Source organism: Dermacentor andersoni, chromosome 2 (genome assembly GCF_023375885.2).
Source record: "Dermacentor andersoni chromosome 2, qqDerAnde1_hic_scaffold, whole genome shotgun sequence".
Classification (NCBI taxonomy): Eukaryota; Metazoa; Arthropoda; class Arachnida; order Ixodida; family Ixodidae; genus Dermacentor; species Dermacentor andersoni.
This window is the reverse complement of record NC_092815.1, coordinates 17959731-17981053: the sequence shown is the minus strand read 5'-3', so window position 1 is coordinate 17981053 and position 21323 is coordinate 17959731. Positions and strand designations below refer to the sequence as shown.

The 21323-nt window shown below is 47.1% G+C and overlaps 1 protein-coding gene across 2 annotated transcripts in view; it reads left to right on the top strand.

Moving 5' to 3' along the window:
- The window catches only part of LOC126542841 (protein ECT2-like), a 122477-nt gene that overhangs the window by 12551 nt on the left and 88603 nt on the right, over positions 1 to 21323 (top strand). For both annotated transcript variants that reach the window (XM_050189957.3, XM_050189958.3), the window contains exons 6-7: positions 4302 to 4412; positions 13655 to 13756. In XM_050189957.3, coding sequence (XP_050045914.1) covers positions 4302 to 4412; positions 13655 to 13756 — 213 coding nt within the window. The remainder of the gene's footprint in view (positions 1 to 4301; positions 4413 to 13654; positions 13757 to 21323) is intronic.

Sequence of the window (21323 nt, the reverse complement as noted above, 5' to 3'; positions counted from 1 at the left end):
GGATCGCTTTTAATGAAATTTGTTGCATTTGAAAGAGAGTTAAATTGTAGTGTCTGTTGGAAGCGGAATGTCGATTTAGGGCCTGAATTTTGTTTAAAATATTTCAAAAAATTTGAAAGTTTGAAAAGAATAGGAGCACGACGTTTACAAACTAACAGCTCTGCATCAAGAACAGATATCGCGGTTCTGTCAACAGCATCTATTATAAGAGTCAAAGCGGACAAATTTGGTATGTCAATTTGTATCTTACATGAATTGGTTACATTGTGTACAAGGGTTCTGCAAAAGCCGTGTTTCCACAATACTAACTTTTTTAGATTCATGTGTAACATATCAATTTTGTCCGCTGTAGATGTGCTATTAGATGAAATTCACAGAATTGTGATATCACTTTTCATTGTTGAGTTAGAGTTTTAAACTTGATAGCTTCGTTTTCTGAAAATTTGCGATTTTGTCCAATTTTTAATAAAAAATTGACGACCTAAATGAAAAATTCGATGCCAGCAGTCACTAGAACCCCCCCACGTTTTTCTTTTAAATGCAACAAACTTCGTCAAATTTGGTGCAGTGGTTGCCGAGAGAAAAGAATTCCCCTTCTACATGCGTTTAGAGAGGAGCACCCGAGCTAAAGCTTCCTCTTAAGGAGAATGCCAAGCTGCAACGTAAGCCCCCCCCCCTCCCCCCTCCCGAATGAAATTTCTGGCTATGCCACCGGCGGAAGCATGCCGTATTAGGATAGTAGTGAAGACAAGTGCCACAGTTTCCGCAGCATGCCAGCCATGGGTTTCTATGTCACTGGCCGCCAAGCGCGCTCATCTCTGTTTCTGTCCCCTCAGAGTGGTCATGGCTACGTTAGGTTTTACAGTCCTGCACAGAAAACATTTTTCTCCATTGACTTTAGCATAGCGTCCAGTATTGTTGTGTCCTATGTGGAGTGGGAAGTGATTAACAACCCTTATGGAAGAGACTGCTTTCCTCTCGTTTTAAACCTTACAAAACAGGCAGAATACTCTACACACGTTCCTCGATTGAAAGTCTGTTCAGCCGACTGGACGACATTTCGTGAGCTAACACACCTACCCTGGAATGATATCCGCGCACTTAGCCTGGAGGACGCAGTAGCATACATAACAGCTTTTATTATAGCTGCTGCAATAGTATGTATTCTCAAACAAATGGGTTGCCTTCGAAACGACATGTTTCATGATGGAATGAGGAGTGTTGGGAAGCCTGGAAAAAGCAAAACAAGGCTTGGAATCTTCTTTGTAACTCACCAACCACAGACAACCTAGTTAACTTCAAGGTGATTAAGTCACAAGGTAAAAGAATATGCTGCTGTGCTAAACAGCAAAGTTGAGGATCAATTCCATACAGACAAACGAAAAGCCTGGAACAGGGTGAACAAAATAAAAGGCCGTGAAACTCATCCTTTGCCTTTAGTGAATACACAAGGAGACACTCTTGAGGACAAGGCAGATGGTCCAGGAGCACATCTCGAGCAGTACATCTCATTACAGATATATTCCTAAAATACCAGCAACAAGCAGAGCAGCTTCCTCTTTATCGGAAAAGCACATCCAATGAAGTATACAATTGTCAATTTAGAATGGGTGAGTTCCAGGCCTCACTGAATTGTTGCAACAAGTCTGCTCCAGGAAGTGACAGAATAATGTATGAGATGATCAGACACTTACACCCCGAAACCCAAAAAGCACTACTGTCATTCTTCAACTCCATGTTCTCTACCGGCTGCATTCCGTCCACCTGGAAAGAACCAATCGTAATTCCTATTCTCAAAGAGGGCAAGGACCCTTCCTCACCCAGCAGTTATAGGCCTATATCTCTGACTAATTGTGTATGCAAACTATTTTATAAAATGATTCAACGGCGCCTCATCCATTTTCTTGAGAGCAGCAAGGCACTCAATCCCTTACTGTGTGGTTTCAGGGAAGGTAGATCCACAACTGATCACCTTGTCCACATCGATACAAGTATCCGTGATGCCTTTGTCCACAAACAGCTTTTCTTGTCAGTATATTTATATGTGGAGAAGACATACTACACAACCTGGCGCTTTGGAATTCTCCGTGATCTGTCTGAAATAGGAGTTCGAGGAACCTTGCTGAACGTGATTCAGTTACCTCTCCTATCGTACGTTCCATAAGAGTTGGTAATGTTCTGTCTCATCCTTTTACGCAGGAGGCTGGTGTACCACAAGGTGGTGTGCTGAGCTACACTCTCGTTATTGTCAAAATGTACTCGATCCAGGCAGTCATACCGCATACTATGTTTTATTCTGTATATGTGGATGACATCCAGATGGGTAATCTAAGTATCTGCGAGCGACAAGTACAGCTTTGCTTAAATAAATTGCCTAAGTGGGCGGACGAAAACAGTTTTAAACTAAACCCTCAAAAAAGTATGTGCGTCCTGTTACTGGCAGACCCCATTATATATCTCAATGGAGAACGGCTATCTGTGAGCCATGAACACAAATTTTTATGGATCCTTTTAGACAGTAAGCTAACTTTTGTACCACATATGAAGTATCTTAAGGCAAATGGCCTCAAGACTATGAATTTGCTGAAACTTGTCACGCTCATCTTGGGGAAGCGACAGGAGCTGCCTTATAAAGTTGTACAAAAGTCTCATATTAACACGTCTCGACTACGGAGCAATAGTCTATAATTCTGCTGGACCTAATGCTCTGAAAATGCTAGATCCTATCCGCCACTTAGGCATCCACTTTGCTCCAGGCACCTATAGGACTAGTCCCATGCAAAGCCTGTATGTCAAATCTAACAAATGGCCTCTGTACTACCAAAGGACATACTTAAGCTTTTCGTATGCCTTGAAGGTAAAATCAGCTATGGATCATCCATGCCACTCAATTATTCAGGACTTGTCCACAACCAGGCTGTTCCGTAACCGCCTACCCATCCGGCCTTCTCTGTCCCTCCGGTTGGAAGCACTTTAAGAAAAAACAGGGGTCCCTCTTTTAGAGAATGTCCTAATGGCTCCTACTCGGCTTACACTGCCTTGGGAGTGGTAGACTATTCAGTGTGACATCACTTTCATAAAAATATTGAAACGAGTACCTGAGGCACATGTATATTCGCATTTTCTTGAACTTCAGGAGTATTCCTGTGCTGAATTTTACACAAATGCTTAGAAGTCTCCTGCTGGTGTTGCTTACGCAGCTCTCGGACCCTCATTTTCAACATCTGGGGCACTAAATCCATGCACCATTATGCACCGGAAGCATACGCTATACTCTCTGCTATTCAACACACAAGGCTCACACATGTTACTAAGGCTATTGTCTTCACAGACTCGTTAAGTGTCGTGAGAGCCTTAATTAGACGACGAAAACACAAGAACTCTGTTTTGAATGAACAGTATAGCTTATTGTGCTCCGCACATATGCTGGGTACCTGGCTACAAAGGTATGAAAGGCAACGTAGCTGCTGACGAAAACACTACGTCAGCGAGCTTTAGCAACACAGATCGAAATATCCCCATCCTTGCCTCCGACCTAAAATCTTTCCTACGCCGTAAACTGAGGAACCACTGGCAAGGAGAGTGAGATACCCAAGCATTCAATAAGCGTTGCATGATAAAACCAAAACTAGGAAACTGGATAACCGGAAGAACGGCATGATATAAGGAAGTACTTCTTTGCTGATTAAAAGAATAGGATGCACCTAAATTACTCGCTCTTACCTCTTGACTGGGGGAGATTCTCCGACTTGTAGTAAGTGTGGCAATATTCTCACAGTCCTGCATGTTCGTATTCAATGTCCTGCAATAGAAGCAGAGAGGGAAAGGTATTTCCCTTCTGCATATCGCGAAAATATACCTCTTCACCTGGCATTTTTTCCTAGCAATAAACCGCTCTCTAACCTGAAATTAGTCTTAGAGTTTTTAGCTGAAACAGACACTCTTAAAATCATTTGGCCAGGTAATTTTTAGCATACGATTAACAGCTCTTGTATTCAAGGGCTGTCTTGAAGCTCTAGTGTCACTGTTTTGTTGCATCATGTTTTTAACGAAACCCAATTGCCATAGCCTACATCGCTAACTAATCAGTGTCATTATTTTAGTACCTATGGGTTTTAGGGTCATTTACAGCGAGTTTTTAAGCCCTTTTACAGCCGTGTCACATCTACCATGAGGAATTCAATACACCGTTAACATCACCATGTGCCATGGCGCCCTTTGACCATAACTGACCCTTGCGCCATAAAACACCTCACATCATCATCAGCAGCAGCATTGGTGTTTTGCTTGCCTTTGTGCAGTGTGAGCTGCTCCTGCTGTCGCACTACATGGGAGCCAGTGTGCGGGACAAGTTCTCCAGCAGGAATGTAACGCATTGTGTGGCTGATTCTGTGACCAGTGCCAAATACGAGGTACGTTGACTTTTTGCTGCTGAAATCATGGTTAAGTCATTGCAACAAAATGAGACAAATGGACAATACTAGTTGTGCAGGCTTGTGAGAAAAATTTTGCTGTAACTGTATTTCGTAACTTTTTTCTCCAGTTTTATTAATTTATCTGTTGCGCAGCTCATTGTACCACTTAATGATGTGCCATGCAGGCCATTGACAAAAGGCAAGAAGGATGGAAATTACATTTGTTACAAAATACAGACCCTGCATTCCTTTCATTTGCCTTCCACATCTGGTATGCATAAATTTGACATGAGCAGTAAACATTATATTAGTTTGGTATATGCCAAAAATCAAGTTGGACAAAGCGGCATCACAGCTTTTGCTTCTTTAGAATCTTAAGCTGTGTGATAGTCTATTGCAATGCAGCAAGTTATCAAGGCCAGTTCTCATCTCTGTTCACTGGAAATTTGCTCAAAGTTGTGAGGATCCAGGTGCCTTGTTACACCTGGCATATTCGCCTAAGAGAAGAGGTCGGGGTCATTGTGGTATTAAGTCAAACGACATTCCACTGAGTCAACGGGGACACTGAGACTCTGACAAGTTCAGCAGTCTTTATTCTACCCAAGCGACTGGCTTGTGACGGCACTGTGAAGCTATCTTCAGAGAGACATGTGTTCAAGGCATGGGCTACTTGCCTACAAAGGGGTGCGTGCGTATTCAGCAAGCTGCTCAAGCCGACCGCATCCAAGAGGCTGCTAATCACCAATGCCAAGTGTTGTGCTTCGTGCCAACCCATTAAGCCAGTCAAAAAGTGGTAGGGAATTTTTTGGGAGCAGCTTTTCTTCTGGCAGCTTGTGTTGTTCACTTCTCCCGGTCATCGCTGGACCAATGAGTATGGTGAATTCGCTTCCCCTTTCCATGATCATCTTAGGGGTGACGTGTGTACCTATTTTGAGCTTCTCCTCCTAGGAGGCAGAGTTTTGTGATGTCTACATGACCACTGGATTGGCCGATTTGGACATGAACTGTTCCTGGCGAGTAATCTAGTGAAAACAAAGGGGCGAGTCCTTGCTCATCAGTAATGATTATTAGAACTTGGTTATAATGAAGTCACATCTGACATGAAAGTACCTTCGTTTTATCTAACATCTGCTATGAGAATATAGACGGGTAGTAGCAGAAAAACAAAGTTCCAATCACGCCTGCACGAAAAAAACTCGGGCGTAATGCCTCGGTCATGTCAGCAAAGGGGTCTTTTGCGTATATGCGTTTCTCTCTAACAAGGAACATGCTTGCTAACGTGCAGCTGTGCGATTGATCTGACCATGTAGGATTGCCATATTGGCTTGTCAGCTGCAGTCCAATCAAGCTAAGCCATAGGCCAAAATGCATGTATCTCGAATAATCCATTTTAACATCGAAGCAAATTTTTTTCCCCCCGTACATTTCAAGCTGCACTTGGCTAGCTAAATACAGTTGCCTACTGATCTTTTGGATGCAGATCGAGCCGCACATGGACCCAACTCCGCTACGATGGCTGTCAGTCTAGCCAGTGCATTTAATCTCATGCCACCTTGTTTACAGCATCGCATGCATATACCATGCTGAAGAAATCTTGCGAAGCACTTTGCAGCGTTGAAAATTTTAGTTATTATACGTTGGTTCTATGGCAAGGTGACGGTGTCATGAGGAAGTCCTAAGCACACAGGCTCAAAAGATCTGGCAGCTGTAAAACCGGTCAGTGTTTGCATTTGACATAGTTAATAACAGAAAACATATTTTGAACCATTTGCAAACAAACTTGCTTCGCTATGACCACTACTGTGTCGGATCCTGCATTTTTTCTTCAGCAGGAGAATGTTCCATAAAAATATAGCATGACCAATTAATTTTATAATTACTTTATGTCTGATAAATATTCAATGTTCAGGATATCAAGTATTCAATATGAGCGCCAAACCAAGACGAAATATATTTGATTCATTATTAGAAATTTTAGAATATTCGCACACCCGTAGAAAATGGCAAACATAGCTAGCATGCCAGAGGTACTTTCCTGTGCAAATCGTTCCAAACGCCCCTGAGGACGAGTCACATATCCGAGCACGTCACTGGAATGCACCCCAGGTGCCCTCCCTGTGATTGCCCTCCCTGTGATGTCAAAGCTCAGGGGTGTGAAGGTGCCAGGAGGGCAATCACAGGGAGGGCATCCCTGTGATTGCCCTCCTGGCACCTTCACACCCCTGAGCTTTGAATGATTGAGTGCTTCCTCACTGGGTCTGATGCTCCACAGGCCCACTAACAACTTTGACGTTGGGCCTTTGTTCCCACAATATCTCAAACTTAGTGGACTACTGCCTGATTAGCCTGATGGGGTAGCCTATATTAGCCCAGCCAGGTTTAACCAGGTTACCCAATTAATCGCGTGTACTCAGTCAGCCTTGTGAGAGCGTTTTTCTGTAAGCCTTAACTGTTGCGGTGTAGTGTATGTTGGGCTCTGCAAACTTAGTCCCAGGGTACTGCATGTTCAAGAAACACACCTCAAACACACACAAATTTTCTTCCACAATGTACCATTTTTCACAAAGACCGTGATAATGCAGTCGTGTCGTGTTATAGCGGCGTGGCTATTATAGTCGATGGATGTGTACCCTGCCATGAAAAAAAGCTCCGCATGCCCCTAGAGGCACTTGCTGTTCAAGCAGTGTTGTTTAATAAGCTAGTTACTACCAGCTCTATGTAAATCCCTCCCAACTATCAACTTCATAAAACCGAATTTCAAAATTACGTCGATGAACTACCTGAGCCATATATCATAGTCAGATATCTAAATGCGCTTAACACTTTGTGGGGAGACTTCCATTGCGATAGAAGAGGGCAGTTAATAAAGTACTTTCTGTATTCTTCATCTGGTGCATGCTTCCTCAATAAGAAGGAGCCAACATACTATAGCGTTGCACACAGCACCTACTTCTCAATTGACTTAAAGGGACACTAAAGGCAAGTACTAAGTCAACATGGACTGTTTAAATACCATTCCGGAAACCTTGCAATGCTTCTTTCGTGCTAAGAAAAGACAAAGTTTATGCGAGAATTGTATCGTAATGGTCCGAATACCTTTTTCGAAATTCAAATCTGCCGCCCCCCAACCTGGGGAGTGGTGGCATTGCAGACGCCATCACCACCCTTTGCTTCCACCGGTGAAAACGGCTCCTGACAGACGGCGGCACCGAGCCAAGATGGAGCTGCGGATTTGCCGCTGCAGCTTCTTTTTGGTCAAGTGGCGTAGACCATTCGGACATCCCGTGACATCACATGGAAGTTGAATTCTCTGCTACTTGCAGTTTGTTCGAGTTCCGCGAGCCAGCAAAACCAGTGCTGCACTACGCGATCAGGAAAGTACTTCAGAAGAACTTCAGTTTGGCCTAGTTGGTCTTTACTGCATATCATATTCACCGCAAATAAAGACGGGGACAGCGGAAGAGAACACAATAACGACACGAGCGGTATTGACGCGGGCGCGGCCAATGACATGGGCGGCACGGAAACGCGAAAGCATGGGCAGCGCATAGACGAAACCTTTCGACCACCCGCGTCATCAACGGTAATTTCAGTGACTTCCTTTTTCTAAACATGAAATGGAACTGGACACGTAGCATTTTATTTCATCTAATAATACAATACAAGGATGTTTTTTGCAAAGGGTAGTTGAGTACTTGTGACAGAATTTAACTGAGTGCTTTCGTCATTGGGCAAGTGCTTGAATGTCCTGGGGGAGTCTCTAATCATGTCCTGCATTTGCCTCGATTTCTTGATTATTAAAGCTCTGTTCGTGATAATATTGATGCCTTAGAGATTCTCGAGTACTAATCTATCACTTCAGTTTGACTTACTATTTGCCTTTAGTGTACCTTTAAGCATAGTATCCAGCACTCTCCTGCTGTACCTCGAGTGGAATGTTAAGAACCCTTATGGAAGCGACCACTTCTCGATAGTTCTAAGTCTCGCAACACAGAATGAATGCTCCCCACATCCTTCTCAATGGAAGGTTGACACGGCGAACTGGGAATTCTAAGAACGTACATGTTTAGACATGGAGGACATTGCTGATCTTAATATAGAGAATGCCGTGGCTTACTTGACAGGTTTTATAATGGACGCTGCCACAAAATGCATCCAACAATCGAATGAACTGTCTAATAAACGCTGCATCCCGTGGTGGAATGATGAATGTCAAAATGCAAGGAAAAAACAAAACAACAAAGCTCGGGGACTGCTGTGTGACTGTCCAAGTGCCGAAGACCTCATTAATTTTAAACAAGCAAAGTTGCAGGGCAAAAGAACGCATCGACGAGCTAAGAGAGATACTTGGGAGAGCTATATATCCAGTATTAATTCATACACTGATGAGAGAAAGGTCTGGAGCCAGGTAAACAAATTAAAAGGCTGGACAGTCTCATTCTCTGCCCCTAGTAAATACCGAAGGAGATGGCCTAGAAAATTGGGCAGATTTTCTAGATGAACACTTTGAACGAACATCACGCTACACACACACTTTCCTGTGGTTCAAAGAAAACGCAGAGTGACAGCACCTTGGAATGCAAATGTGCAAGAAATAAAGCATACAATCGCCTGTTCAGCTTAGCTGAACTTCAGGCATCTCTCAATCGTTGCAAAGAGTCAGTGCCAGGTAGTGATCGCATGTTCATGAAATGATCAAGCACATACACTCAGATACTATAAAAATACTTCTGTCTCTTTTCAATGCTATGTGGGCAGCTGGATACATTCCATCTGCTTGGAAAGAGGCTATTGTTATACCCATTCTTAAACAAGGGAAGGACCTATCTCTAGCCAGCAGTTACAGACCTGTAGCTCTAACAAGCTGTCTGTGCAAGCTATACGAAAAAATGATAAACCAGCACCTAATCTGTTTATTGAAAAATAACAAAATACTAGACCCCTTCCAGTGTGGTTTCCGAGAAGGTAAGTCTACAACAGACCATTTCATTTGCATTGAGGCCAACGTCAGGGATACCTTTATACATAAACAGTTCCTTCTTTCAGTGTTTCTCGACCTGGAGAAAGCATACAATACGGTGTGGCGTTTTGATATTCTTTGGAACCTTACCGCAATGGGTGTCATGCCAGCATGCTGAACACAATCGAAAGCTATCTCTTTGAATGCAAGTGTCGTGTAAGAGTGGGCAACAGTTTGTCTAGAACATTCACCCAAGAGACCGGTGTGCCGCAGGGAGGCATGCTTAGTTGCACACTCTTTGTCTTAAAAATGAATTCACTTCGTATTGGGGATGAGGACTTATGGAGTCGCCATCTGTCAGAAGCGCCTCCTTTGCGTAGTATGAGAGATCACGTGGCGCATTCCTCATAGGTTTGGCTTACGGCGCTTAATAAAAACACCACGCGGCAGCCCTCCTGTACATTTCTGTAAGTACTCTCAAAACGAGGGAACTTTATTACTGTCGAAATAACAATCTTCAGCAAACTGAAAGCACAGAATCGTTTACAGACGCCATCTATTTACCGAATACATACAGTGAAAGCCACTGCGCGCAGTTGCCATGATGGAGTCTCCCGAATCGGCTTGCGTGGAAGGTCGGCAATCGCTGAGTGCAAACTATGTGAAATATGTTCTTATAGTGGGTGGTCTGTATAACCAAATGACGCATAACAGAACAAAGCCTCAGTGCGTGCAGCGGTCGCACGGGTTTGCGGCGACCAACTGTGTGTCTGCATGCATGTCCGCGCACAATGTTTCGTTTTCACTGAGAGCGTTTTCACACCATCCTGTGAGCTTTAGGCTGCAGAATATGAGCATTTGACAGTCCACACGCAACCAATGTTGCATGGACATTATTAGAGCTGTTCAAAAACAATTCCTTTCAACAAGGCAATTCGACACCTACAGCAACTGTGATGTGCCGTCGCGATGATTCAATATTTTTTTTTTCTTCTAAATTCTTGGACGTTTCAATATTACTTCTAAAGTCGCGTCACACTGTATGCACTGTATGCACTGTATGCATGATATCGCGCTGCTTCTTTTTGGTAATCCAATGCGTTCATTCATAACACAAACATGACCATATGCCATGCCTTTGTTTAATGTGCTTCTTACCACTCCCTTTCCATTCCAGTAAACTTACCAGTGTCTAGCATCAACAAATTCATAGACCGAACCATCGGGACATTAGCTGAGCAGCGAGCTCAGGCGAATGTCTCGGTGCATGTTTTCTGCTACTCACCAAACATCACAGTCCCAGCGCCGTAGCAGAAATATTCCTCGCATCTGTGCTTGCTGCATACCCGAATTGTAGCTGATGGCTGTTTGCCGGTCCTAAGTTTCACGAGCCAAGCTTCACGCAGCTTCTTGTCCTGCAGCTATGTATGAATAAGGCTGACACCAGGCTCTGTTGCGTACTTCCGGCACTGCGGCACCGAGCAGTAGCCTACCATGCTACATGTCTCCAAAGGCAGCCACTAGCTATTATAGTGATTTCAAAAGTTGTCAAACAGACACCCAAGGTAGGAAAGCCTCACCACTTAATCAGAACCACAGCGCAGCGCAGGTGGGACTTTAAACTTTCGTTTTCAGCTCACTTCGGCGCTTCCGAAGCAGCCGACACGGCCGCTGTGTCCACGGGATCCCTCATGCCATGTCACACTGACGGTGGCGCCAGCTTTTCTAGTGGTGGTGCTCGCCCCCAATAGCCATTCCAGACACCATGTTTTATTCTGTATATGTCAATGATGTCCAGAAAGGCTTCAAATCATGCAATATTGCTATCTGTGAATGCCAGGTCCAGCTGGGTTTAAACAAATTATCTAGGTGGGCAGATGAAAGTGGGTTTAAACTGAATATGCAGAAAAGTAGTTGCATGCTATTCTCCAATAAGAGAGACACAACACCAATACATAGTATTTTTATCAGTGGAGATGAACTCACTGTCAGCAGTGAACATAAATTCTTAGCTATTACCTTCGATTTAAAGCTAACGTTTATATCCCATATCAAGTATCTCAGGACGAAATGCATGAAAACAATGAACTTTTAAAACTTCTGTCCCACACCACATAGGATAGCGACAGGAAGGGCCTATTGAACCTGTACAAAAGCCTTATAGGTACACGTTTAGACTATGGTGCCATGGTGTACCACTCTGCCGCACCATGCGTGTTGAAGAGGCTGGATCCATTTCACCATTTGGGTACTTGCCTGGCCACAGGTGCGTTCAGGACAAGTTCTGTGCAAAGCCTCTACATGCAATCGGATGAGTGGTCACTTAACTTGCAGAGGTCATACTCCAGCTTTACATATTGTCTGAAGGTACACGCAAACCCTGAACATCCGTATTATGCTATTACAAATGATATGACATGCACGACACTGTTTCACAACCAACCCACAGTAAAGGAGCCCGTCTCAGTGCGTGTGAGGAAGCTCTGTGATGAAATGGGTGTCCCCCTTCTAGAACCTCGTCTAAAGGCCCCAGTAAAGCTGTTACCCCCATGGATATGGCAGCTGACACATTTTCATGGCTATGGCAAATGTGACACATTGTTTGTTCATGTTACAAAGCAAGCTTCAAAGGAACACATTCGAATGCGCTTTCTAGAACTCCAGTTAAGGTACCCATGTCCGGAATATTATACTGAAGCTTCAAAGTCCTAATCTGGCATGTCTTTTGCAGCGTTTGGTCCCTCATTCTCAGAATCTGATGTTTTGCACCCTGAAACAAGTATCCTTTCCTATGAGCCACACACAGTACTGTTGGCTGTTAAGTGTATCAGGAAAACTAACCTATCTAGTGCCATCATATTCACTGACTCTTTGAGTGTAGTAAGGTCTTTAATGTCATTCTGCAAAAACAAAAATCCTGCACTCGGCGAACTTTATTCACTCTTGTGCACTGCGTACATGTCAAACCAGCTTGTTGTGATCTGTTGGGTGCCCGGCCACCGAGGCATCAAAGGGAACGTGCTGGCAGGCCCATTGGCTACATCTGTTATAGCAAAAGAGAGCTACACTTTCAGCCCTGTCTCTGTGACAGACTTGAAGCCTTTTCTCCACAGAAAAATTAGGACATACTGGCAGCCAATTTGGGACACTGAAACATCGAATAGCTTCATTTAATTAAGCCTCAGTTGGGTAACTGGCAACCAACAATGAAAATGCAGTGAACTGAAGTAATTCTTTGTCGGCTTAGGATAGGCCATACCTATGGGACCCGCTCTTAATTGCTGTCTGGTGGTGACCTTCCCATCTGTGCTAAATGTGGAGAGATGTTGACCATCCTACGTGTCCTGGTGGAGTGCCGTGAATCAGAAGCTGAAAGAAAAAAACACTTTCCTCTAGCTTACAAACAGAATATTCTTCTTCATCCAGCAATGTTTCCTTCATGTGGACTCATTTTTCAGCAGTGAATCACTTTTAAAATATTTAAATGATGCTCATTCATTACAAGTTCTACACCCGATGAATTCGTAGCATGACCTCTTACAGAGGCTACAGCTGCGATAGTAGCACCAAAGCCTTGCATAGAAGGTTTCTGATGAGGCAGCAGTGCCAATGGCACTTACATATCTTAAAAGGCCATTCTTTTAAAACATATCTTTTACGTACACTTATTTCATACATTTGTTTTACGCACCGCACAGTGGCTCTATCTTTAAGTCCACATACAGGCGTATTCCATGAATACTTTCCATGTCATTGTCCCATTAAATACTCATACTCACTTGCATGGCGCTCTCTGGCCAAACCTGGCCCTTGTGCCATTAAACATCATATATTATCATCATGTAGTGTATCTTGGGTTAATAAATCCACATTTGTTGGTTATCTGATTCTATCGCTGCCTCTGTGCTACGGTGATGTGTCAATGAACCCAGCTTTAGTGTCCTCTGTGCGCTTCAGTATGGAGGAATCTTTTGCCCTTTACTGACATTCATTTGCTAGGTAAACTTTGTGCAAGCCTGTCTCCATGCAGTAGGCAGAGGTTGCAAGCCTCAGCAGCTGGCAAAGCAGTACCAGAAGGTATTAGTTTTGTAAATGGCAACCATTCCAAATTTCAACCTTTCCAGTTCTGCCAACAATTTGTGTGCTTGTGTTGTGGCACATTAGAGAGAGTAAAAAATAAACATGCAGAACAAAATAAAAACCATGGGAGGGAAAAAAATTGCAACACTAATAGCAGCCTCTCCTAAGTACCCTGATTCTGATGCTTTTACTTCTGCAGCTGTGTGATGCTCTGGACATTCCTATCATGAAGAAGGAGTGGTTGCTTGAAGCATGGGCCCATAGAGATGAAAAGGACTTCTCGGTTACATCAGAGTCCATGGTAAGTGCATCCCAGAGGCTGCTTGCTGCTGATCTCCTATGTCTTAAAGAATTCAGTGTGCCAAGACACAAAAAAAAATATGAGATATTCAAAATTTCAAGAGCCATCTGTCGACTTGCCGCAAAGTACCCCGCAAGAGTGAGCCATTTTGTTTTGCCATGCTATCTAGTTGATCATGGCAAAACAAAATGGCTCACTCGGCAACATAGCTACAAACATAGCTGCTGCTTAAACCCTTGTTCCGGAGTGTCCTATGTGGGGTTCTCATCCGTGCTCTTGGGACAAAGGAATGACAAAACAGTAGTGCAAACAATTCCAAGGGCATTTATTGCATGTTTCATAGACTAATGCCTGCTAGCCGTGTTGCTATGCCGATGCCGCTGATGCCGATGGGCCGATGGGCGCACGACATGCCGATGGGCGCGCGACAAATTGCGGAAGTCCGACTCACCGTGACCGGATAACGAGCGAATATGTTTGCCCATGCTGGACACCAACGCCTGGCCGTTTGCGCGTACGGTCACGCGAACGGTGGCGCGTTAGAACGATCGTGTTTCCAAATGCCACGGGAACCACAAAACATCCTGCGCCAGGCAAAATTTATTCAAACTTCCCACGCACGCTATGGCCGCACCCGCCAGCCGACCACCGCCATCTTGGGCATGTTCTTCATTGTGCGCAATGACACTACTCAAAGAGAACAAGCATGGAATGACCGCTATTGCCACTCTTGTGAAGGATGATTTTGGGCCTCTGATTGGGCAGAGTGCACACGCAAGCCGAGCCTCCGTCTTGCGACTCACATTAGCTGGCGCTACCAAAGCGGCCATTTTGTATTTTTCTTTTTCTTTTGCATGCGCTGCCATCTCAGCTGTTACTGCCAGTTTGCGTGGGTAGTCTTCATCTATTTTCACTTGGGTTCACGTGGCAGATGCACTGTCTTTTCGTCTTGCGGTGTGTCAGGAGATGCTTGTGTAAAGAAGACGTGTCAAGCCTATGGAAACAATTGCTGGCTATCTCATTATCTAGAGCAGATGTAAGCATGAAATGGAAACCGGCAAAGCAGGTGCGGAATCTTATAACTGCTCGGAAAGCGAACGGTTCACTTCGCTGCTTGTGTCACTAAATAGGCCGCTCCCAAGCCGAAGGTGGAAGAAAGGGAGGACGCAGCAAATAGACGAGGGGGTGCCACCTCTGAAATGCGCGTCATCATATTGCGTGCTAGTCAAAGAAGCGCACTCTATTTCTGCTTGCTCATTAAATATAAAATTCCAGTTATCTGCCAAGCTTTAAATTTGTGGGGGTTCCACTCTGCGTGCGGCTAGGGCTGAAGGCGAGCTCCGGATCTAGCCCCACGCAGTCGCTTTGTGTTACTCCCCAACCCGTAGCGCGGGAATCGCGGCTACGTCGGGTTCGAACGAATAAGGCAACCAGCGGCGTCAACTGTAAGAACGTTTATTGCTACCGGCAATAAAGAACACTGGCAGAGGGGCGTCCTCTCTGTAATAGTAATAAATAGGCTGGCCTCGTTGCCCGGGATAGTCAGGCAACGTGGTCACTCACGGGTAGCGGCAGGTACTCCAGTCTGGCAGGTTATGAGTCCGGCCTCAGAGAGAGAGGGTCTCCCCCGGTCGCGCTGTTTTGTACCTTTTTACCTGGGCGAGGGGAATGTCCTCCTCGCCCGTCAGCTAGCTGCCCGCGAGTCGGGGAGGAAGGGCGCGTGCGCGTCGCGAGAGCGAGGGAGAATCGGGAGAGGGCATAGTGCGCCTCTCCCCTGTCTATGCCGGCTCTCGACGCGACGGCGCGGGGGAAGATGGGCGCGTGTGCTCCCCGCAAATTATAAATGTGCGATGCCAGGCATTTATGCAATGTTTGAAGTAATTTATTAATGTCATATTTCATTCTCAGGCAACAGGTGGTATCGCAAGCATAAATGAGTAGGCAGAGCGCAGCGCTAGCTATGCCGTCTGCTACCAGGATACCAGGAGCTCCATAGAGGAACGAAACAGATAGGAGGGAGCATACCACAATGCGATTGAAGCCAAACCTGGTGGCCCAACACGTGATTGCACGTCAAAGTGCACGGTTGGTTTTATTGTTCCCACTCTGCAGGCAGAGTCACGGCAGGGCAGCCGAACAAGTCCACACCAAATAAAAATTACTGGCATAGCTACTGGGAAGCAAAAATCTCGCCAAATCTTGATTCTTGCTGCGTGATCTCAATGCAAGAGGTCACTTGTTGGGCCACCACTGTAGGATGCCCTGAATGGTCTCTCCCTCACCGCCGCTCTATACAGGGTGGGGACAACTGCGTCATCTGGTACGTCTGCCATTTCGCGCAAAAGCTACTGGTCAAAATATGCATGTCTGTGCTCATAGTGTTTGCAGGCTCAAACTGCTTTAATTTAGCTGTCGCAAACTGTCTCCTGTCACCGCAACTTCTCCTCAGTGGACTCCTCGGTGGTCGTGCGGCCTGTCAGATGCTCGGTATAGTTATTCTCATTGTGCACTTGGGGCTCGTCTTAGATGGTTTAAACCTGCTTTATTTTACCATCTATGGTATGTACCCTTTGTAATTCTGACAAGTCTTGACGGAGGGAAAGAGAGAGAGAGAGAGAACAACTTTAGTGAAAATGCCTGCAGAGTCGGTTAGGCTCCCTCCACGCAGCGAGGACAAGCTTTTACCGCGACGCGGCCACTACGTCAGTCTCGTGCATTGTGCTCCTCGAGGTCTTGGTTCCTCGCTACTTCCGCGGATCCGAGAGGGCCGCCGCCCCCTTCCTCGGGGTGCTGCCCCCCTTCTCCTCGGTTTCGCGAGGTCGCTGCCTCTCTAGAGCTGCCGAGACCTGCTGGATGGCCTTGAGTTGTGTATCTTGGTCATAGCTCCTCGTTGCAGCCTCTAGCTGCGGCGGGATCGTCGTCTTCTCGCTGGCTTCTCGTGGATTTATACTACAGTCCCAAAGGATGTGAGCCGCGGTGGCTCTCTCCTTAGCGCACAGTCTACACATGTCACTCGCGTACACACGGACACACGTGCTTAGCTAGCACCGGGGTGAGCAGGGACCTCGTCTGTATAACACTGCCTCCTTCCGGGTAAGCCCCGGGTGAGGTGGCGGCATAGTCTGCCAATCCCACCCCTTATGTAACACCCCCTGAAATGGGGGCCTTTAAGGAATAAAACTGAACTGAACTGAACTGAAGTCTGTACCACTTCACTATTTCGTTGAAGGTGGTCATCTTGTCCTTGGCACTGCACCGCGACCAACACTCCGAGTCGGCCGTGCTTGCAGCTGCTCGGTTGGTTAGTCCTCGCGCCGCCGAGTTGGCCGTCTCGTTGTGGTTCACGTTCCCGCGTTCCGACACGTCACTGCCCATGTGGGCCGGAAACCACTTGATCACCACAGTGCTTTTGCGTCCGATGTCTTCGGCCTTGTGCAGTATGCGCGCAGCCTCACTACATACCCTACCCTTGGCGTAGTTCTTCACTGCCGTTCTAGAGTCACGCAACACTGTAGTGCATCCGGGGCCACCTCCTCCGCCCGGTGCGCCTCTCGAGTCCGGACGCTCGCCGCGATCTTCGTTGCACCCGTCGATGCCCCGACAGCCACCACCGCGTATGCGTCGCTGCTCCCTCGATACTCCGCCGCGTCCACGAGAGCCCTGGCCCTCGCCAACCTCCGCTCCTTGTTGTGCTCGGGGTTCACGTTCCTCGGGATCGGGCAGACCCTGAGCTTTCTGTTGATGCTATCCGGTATAGGTACGTCTTTCTGCTGCTCGCCTTCCCTCGGCTCGAGGCCAAGGTCCAGCAGTATCTTTCTTCCGGTTCTCGTTTCAGAGACGGAAGGACGGAGGGAGAGTCAACGTTTATCAGATCGCTCTTTTTCTCTTCAAGCTGCCAGAGAGTCTGAAACTGCATTCACATAATGAATCTTGCATTTTTTTTTTCAAGGCCATTGAGAGGAAAAGACTTTTTACAGATCTCTAGGAGGGTAGAAGGTGAAATAGAGTAATAAACATGTTGCTACTGCTATAGACTTCCTGCATTTTTGAACTTCCTTTATATTGCTACAGAACAGCCGCCACAGTGTGGCTGCACTGGCAGATATCCGTCGACAACATGGACCAAGAGAAGACTGCATTTGTTACCCCTGACGGCCTTTATCAGTTCAAGGTGATGCCTTTCGGTCTCTGTAACGCGCCCGCCACCTTCGAACGAATGATGGACTCTTTGCTTCACAGGTTCAAGTGGTCCACCTGTTTGTACTATCTGGACGACGTAATCGTTTATTCGCCCACATTTGACACGCATCTAGACCGTCTTTCAGCTATTCTTCACGTGTTCCGCCGCGCCAGTCTCCAGCTAAACTCGTCAAAATGTCACTTCGCTCGCCGCCAAATCGGCATCCTTGGACACCTCGTGGACGCCAGAGGCGTGAGACCTGATCCGGACAAAATTCGCGCCGTTACGAACTTTCCTGTTCCGAAGTCTACCAAGGACGTTCGTAGTTTCGTAGGGCTGTGCTCTTATTTCCGACGCTTTGTAAAGAATTTTGCGACCATCGCACGTCCCCTTACCGACCTCTTGAAGAAAGACGCCCCATTTTCTTGGGGACCTGACCATGCCGCATCTTTTTCGCAGCTCACTACTCTCCTTACCACGCCTCCAATTCTGGCCCACTTTGACCCGTCTGCCTCAACGGAAGTTCTAACTGATGCCATTGGTCATGGCATAGGAGCAGTGTTAGCACAACGCCAGCGTGGACATGATCGCGTTATAGCCTATGCCAGCCAACTTCTATCACCCGCTGAGCGCAATTATTCAATCACAGAGCGCGAGTGCCTCGCTCTTGTGTGGGCTGTTGTGAAGTTTCGTCCACACTTGTACGGACGCCCCTTCTGTGTCATCACTGATCACCACGCGCTCTGCTGGCTATCCTCGCTTAACCCTTTCGCTGTCGGACGTTTCTGGCCGTGACGCACCCCCAGTGTCGGCTTGGTTTCAGGGAACGAGCATAACAGGGAATGAACATAACAATTAATTTTTGATTATGATTGGTATACAAATAACATAGTCAATGCAATATGCACATTTCAGTGTTCTGCAGCTGTTGTTAGTAAACATCATCATCATCATCAGCCTGACTATAAAATCTGTTCAACATCCGAATCTGACGATGCGGAACCCTCTTCCTCTCATGCGACTTTGTCCGAGTCCGAATCCGAGCTCGGCTCGTATTCTGAATCGGAATTCAGCCACCGCTCCCATGAGCAGACGAAGGTCCCGCGCGCCGAGCCATCCGAAAGTAACCGCGCACAGGGAGGATGCGCTTTCAGTCGCCCGCGCAACGGAGAGAAATGGGACGTTGCGTGATCAAGAAGACAGAGGGAGATGGAAAAAGGCTAGACAAAGTTCGAAGGGCTTTGCGTTTACTGCTGCAAGTCGGAAGCGAGGGTGCAGCGAGAGAGCGAAAGCAGCAATCGAGTCACCCTTTTTGGAGAGGCAACGGCACGTGCGCCTGAACTTGACGCGCCGTAGCAGGCACACCAACAGAAGAAAAATAAAAACCTTCAAACCAGCGGAGATTACAGAACAACCCTTGAACCCATAACCACACGCGCGCGACGCATCATCCAGCGAACGCGGAGCCACCGCGCCACTCAGCAAAGAGAAAGTGGGGAGTGGCAGTCGCACCGTACTCTTCAATACATGGACTAACACAGGTCGGAGCAAATATACGAACTTGTAGAAAGAGTCAACAGATGGCGTGGCCAATCCAGGAGCGCCTCCTTTGCGCTCAGGCGCGAAATTTTGAACGCACGATAGAGAACGTACCGGTACGTCAGTGACACCGTGGAGGGGAAGCGCGATGACGTACCGGTACGTCCGTGACAGCGAAAGGGTTAAGGACCTCACAGGACGACTCGCTCACTGGGCGTTACGCCTGCAAGAATATACCTTCTCCGGGGTATATAAGACGGGACGCTTGCACCAGGATGCCGATTGTTTGTCCCACTACCCCGTCGACGAACTGGCTGATGCGGACGCCATCGCTTGCATTTTCTCGGTGTCCCAGTTGCTTGAAATCTGCAACAAGCAACGCCGCGATCCTTCATTACGAGCCCTCATCGACCATCTGGAGTCGACGCCTGGCGACGCCTCTCTCCGGATGTTCCTCCTTAAGGAGGGGACATTATACCGCCGGAATCTCGATCCACACGGCCTTGACCTTCTGCTCGTAATTCCATCGCACCTGCGTTCGACTGTCCTCCAACAACTTCACGATGCTCCCTTGGCTGGACAGTTGGGCATCTTGCACACATACAACCGTGTACGACGTTGATTCTTTTGGCCGGGTCTCGCCCACTCCCTGCGGCGCTACGTTGCCGCTTGTGAGCCCTGTCAGCGCCGGAAGAAGCCCTCCACACCTCCAGCTGGATGTCTCCAGCCGATCGACATCCCACCGGAACCCTTTTTCCGTGTTGGTCTAGACCTGCTTGGACCGTTTCCTCTCTCAGGCTCCAGAAATAAATGGGTCGCCGTCGCTACTGATTATGCTAAGCAGTATGCAATCACCAGAGCCCTGCCGACAAGTTGTGCTACTGACGTTGCTGACTTTCTGCTCTATGACATCATTTTAGTGCACAGCGCTCCGCGTCAATTACTCAATGACCGGGGCCACAGCTTTCTGTCGGCAGTCATCGAGGACATCCTCCGCTCCTGCTCGACGAAGCACAAGTTCAGCACGTCCTACCACCCACAGACCAACGGGCTCACGGAGCGCCTCAACCGGACCATCACCGACATGCTTTCGAAGTACGTCGCAACCGACCACCATGACTGGGATCTTCACCTACCATATGTGACGTTCGCGTATAATTCATCGCGTCACAACACCGCCGGCTATTCACCATTCTATCTCCTATATGGCCGAGAACCCGCGTTGCCCTTAGGCACTTTGTTGCCCTCGGCCACACGTTCAGCCACTGAATACGCCCGCAACGCGATCGCACACGCCGACCACGCGCGCCAGCTCGCCCACACCCGTCTCGAAGTCTCACAGGAGCATCAGAGACGCGTCTATGATTGCCACCATCGCAACGTGAACTTTACTCCGGGTTCTCTGGTGCTTCTCTGGTCACCCATTCGATGTGTGGGCCTTTCCGAAAAGCTATCGTGCTACGCTGGCCCATACCGTGTGGTGCGACAACTGACCGATTTCACGTATGAAGTCATCCCCGCCGACCTCTCAGCGTCATCGTCGGCTGCAAGTGACATTGTTCACGTGGCGAGACTAAAGCCATACCACACACCTTTCACCGCGGATGTGTAGATTCAGCACCGGGACGGTGCTTCTACTGCCGGGGGTGATGTTACGGAACAGCCGCCACAGTGTGGCTGCACTGAGGAGGAAGAAGACGACGTGGGCCTGCTTGATATAGCATCGTCATTTTGGCCTTCCGTTAGCGTCCCTGTAAATAAATTGTATATAGCATTGGGCTTCAGCTACACGTGACAATATATAAAGCACCAGATCGAATCAGCAATGAAGTATCACCGACGCATTCT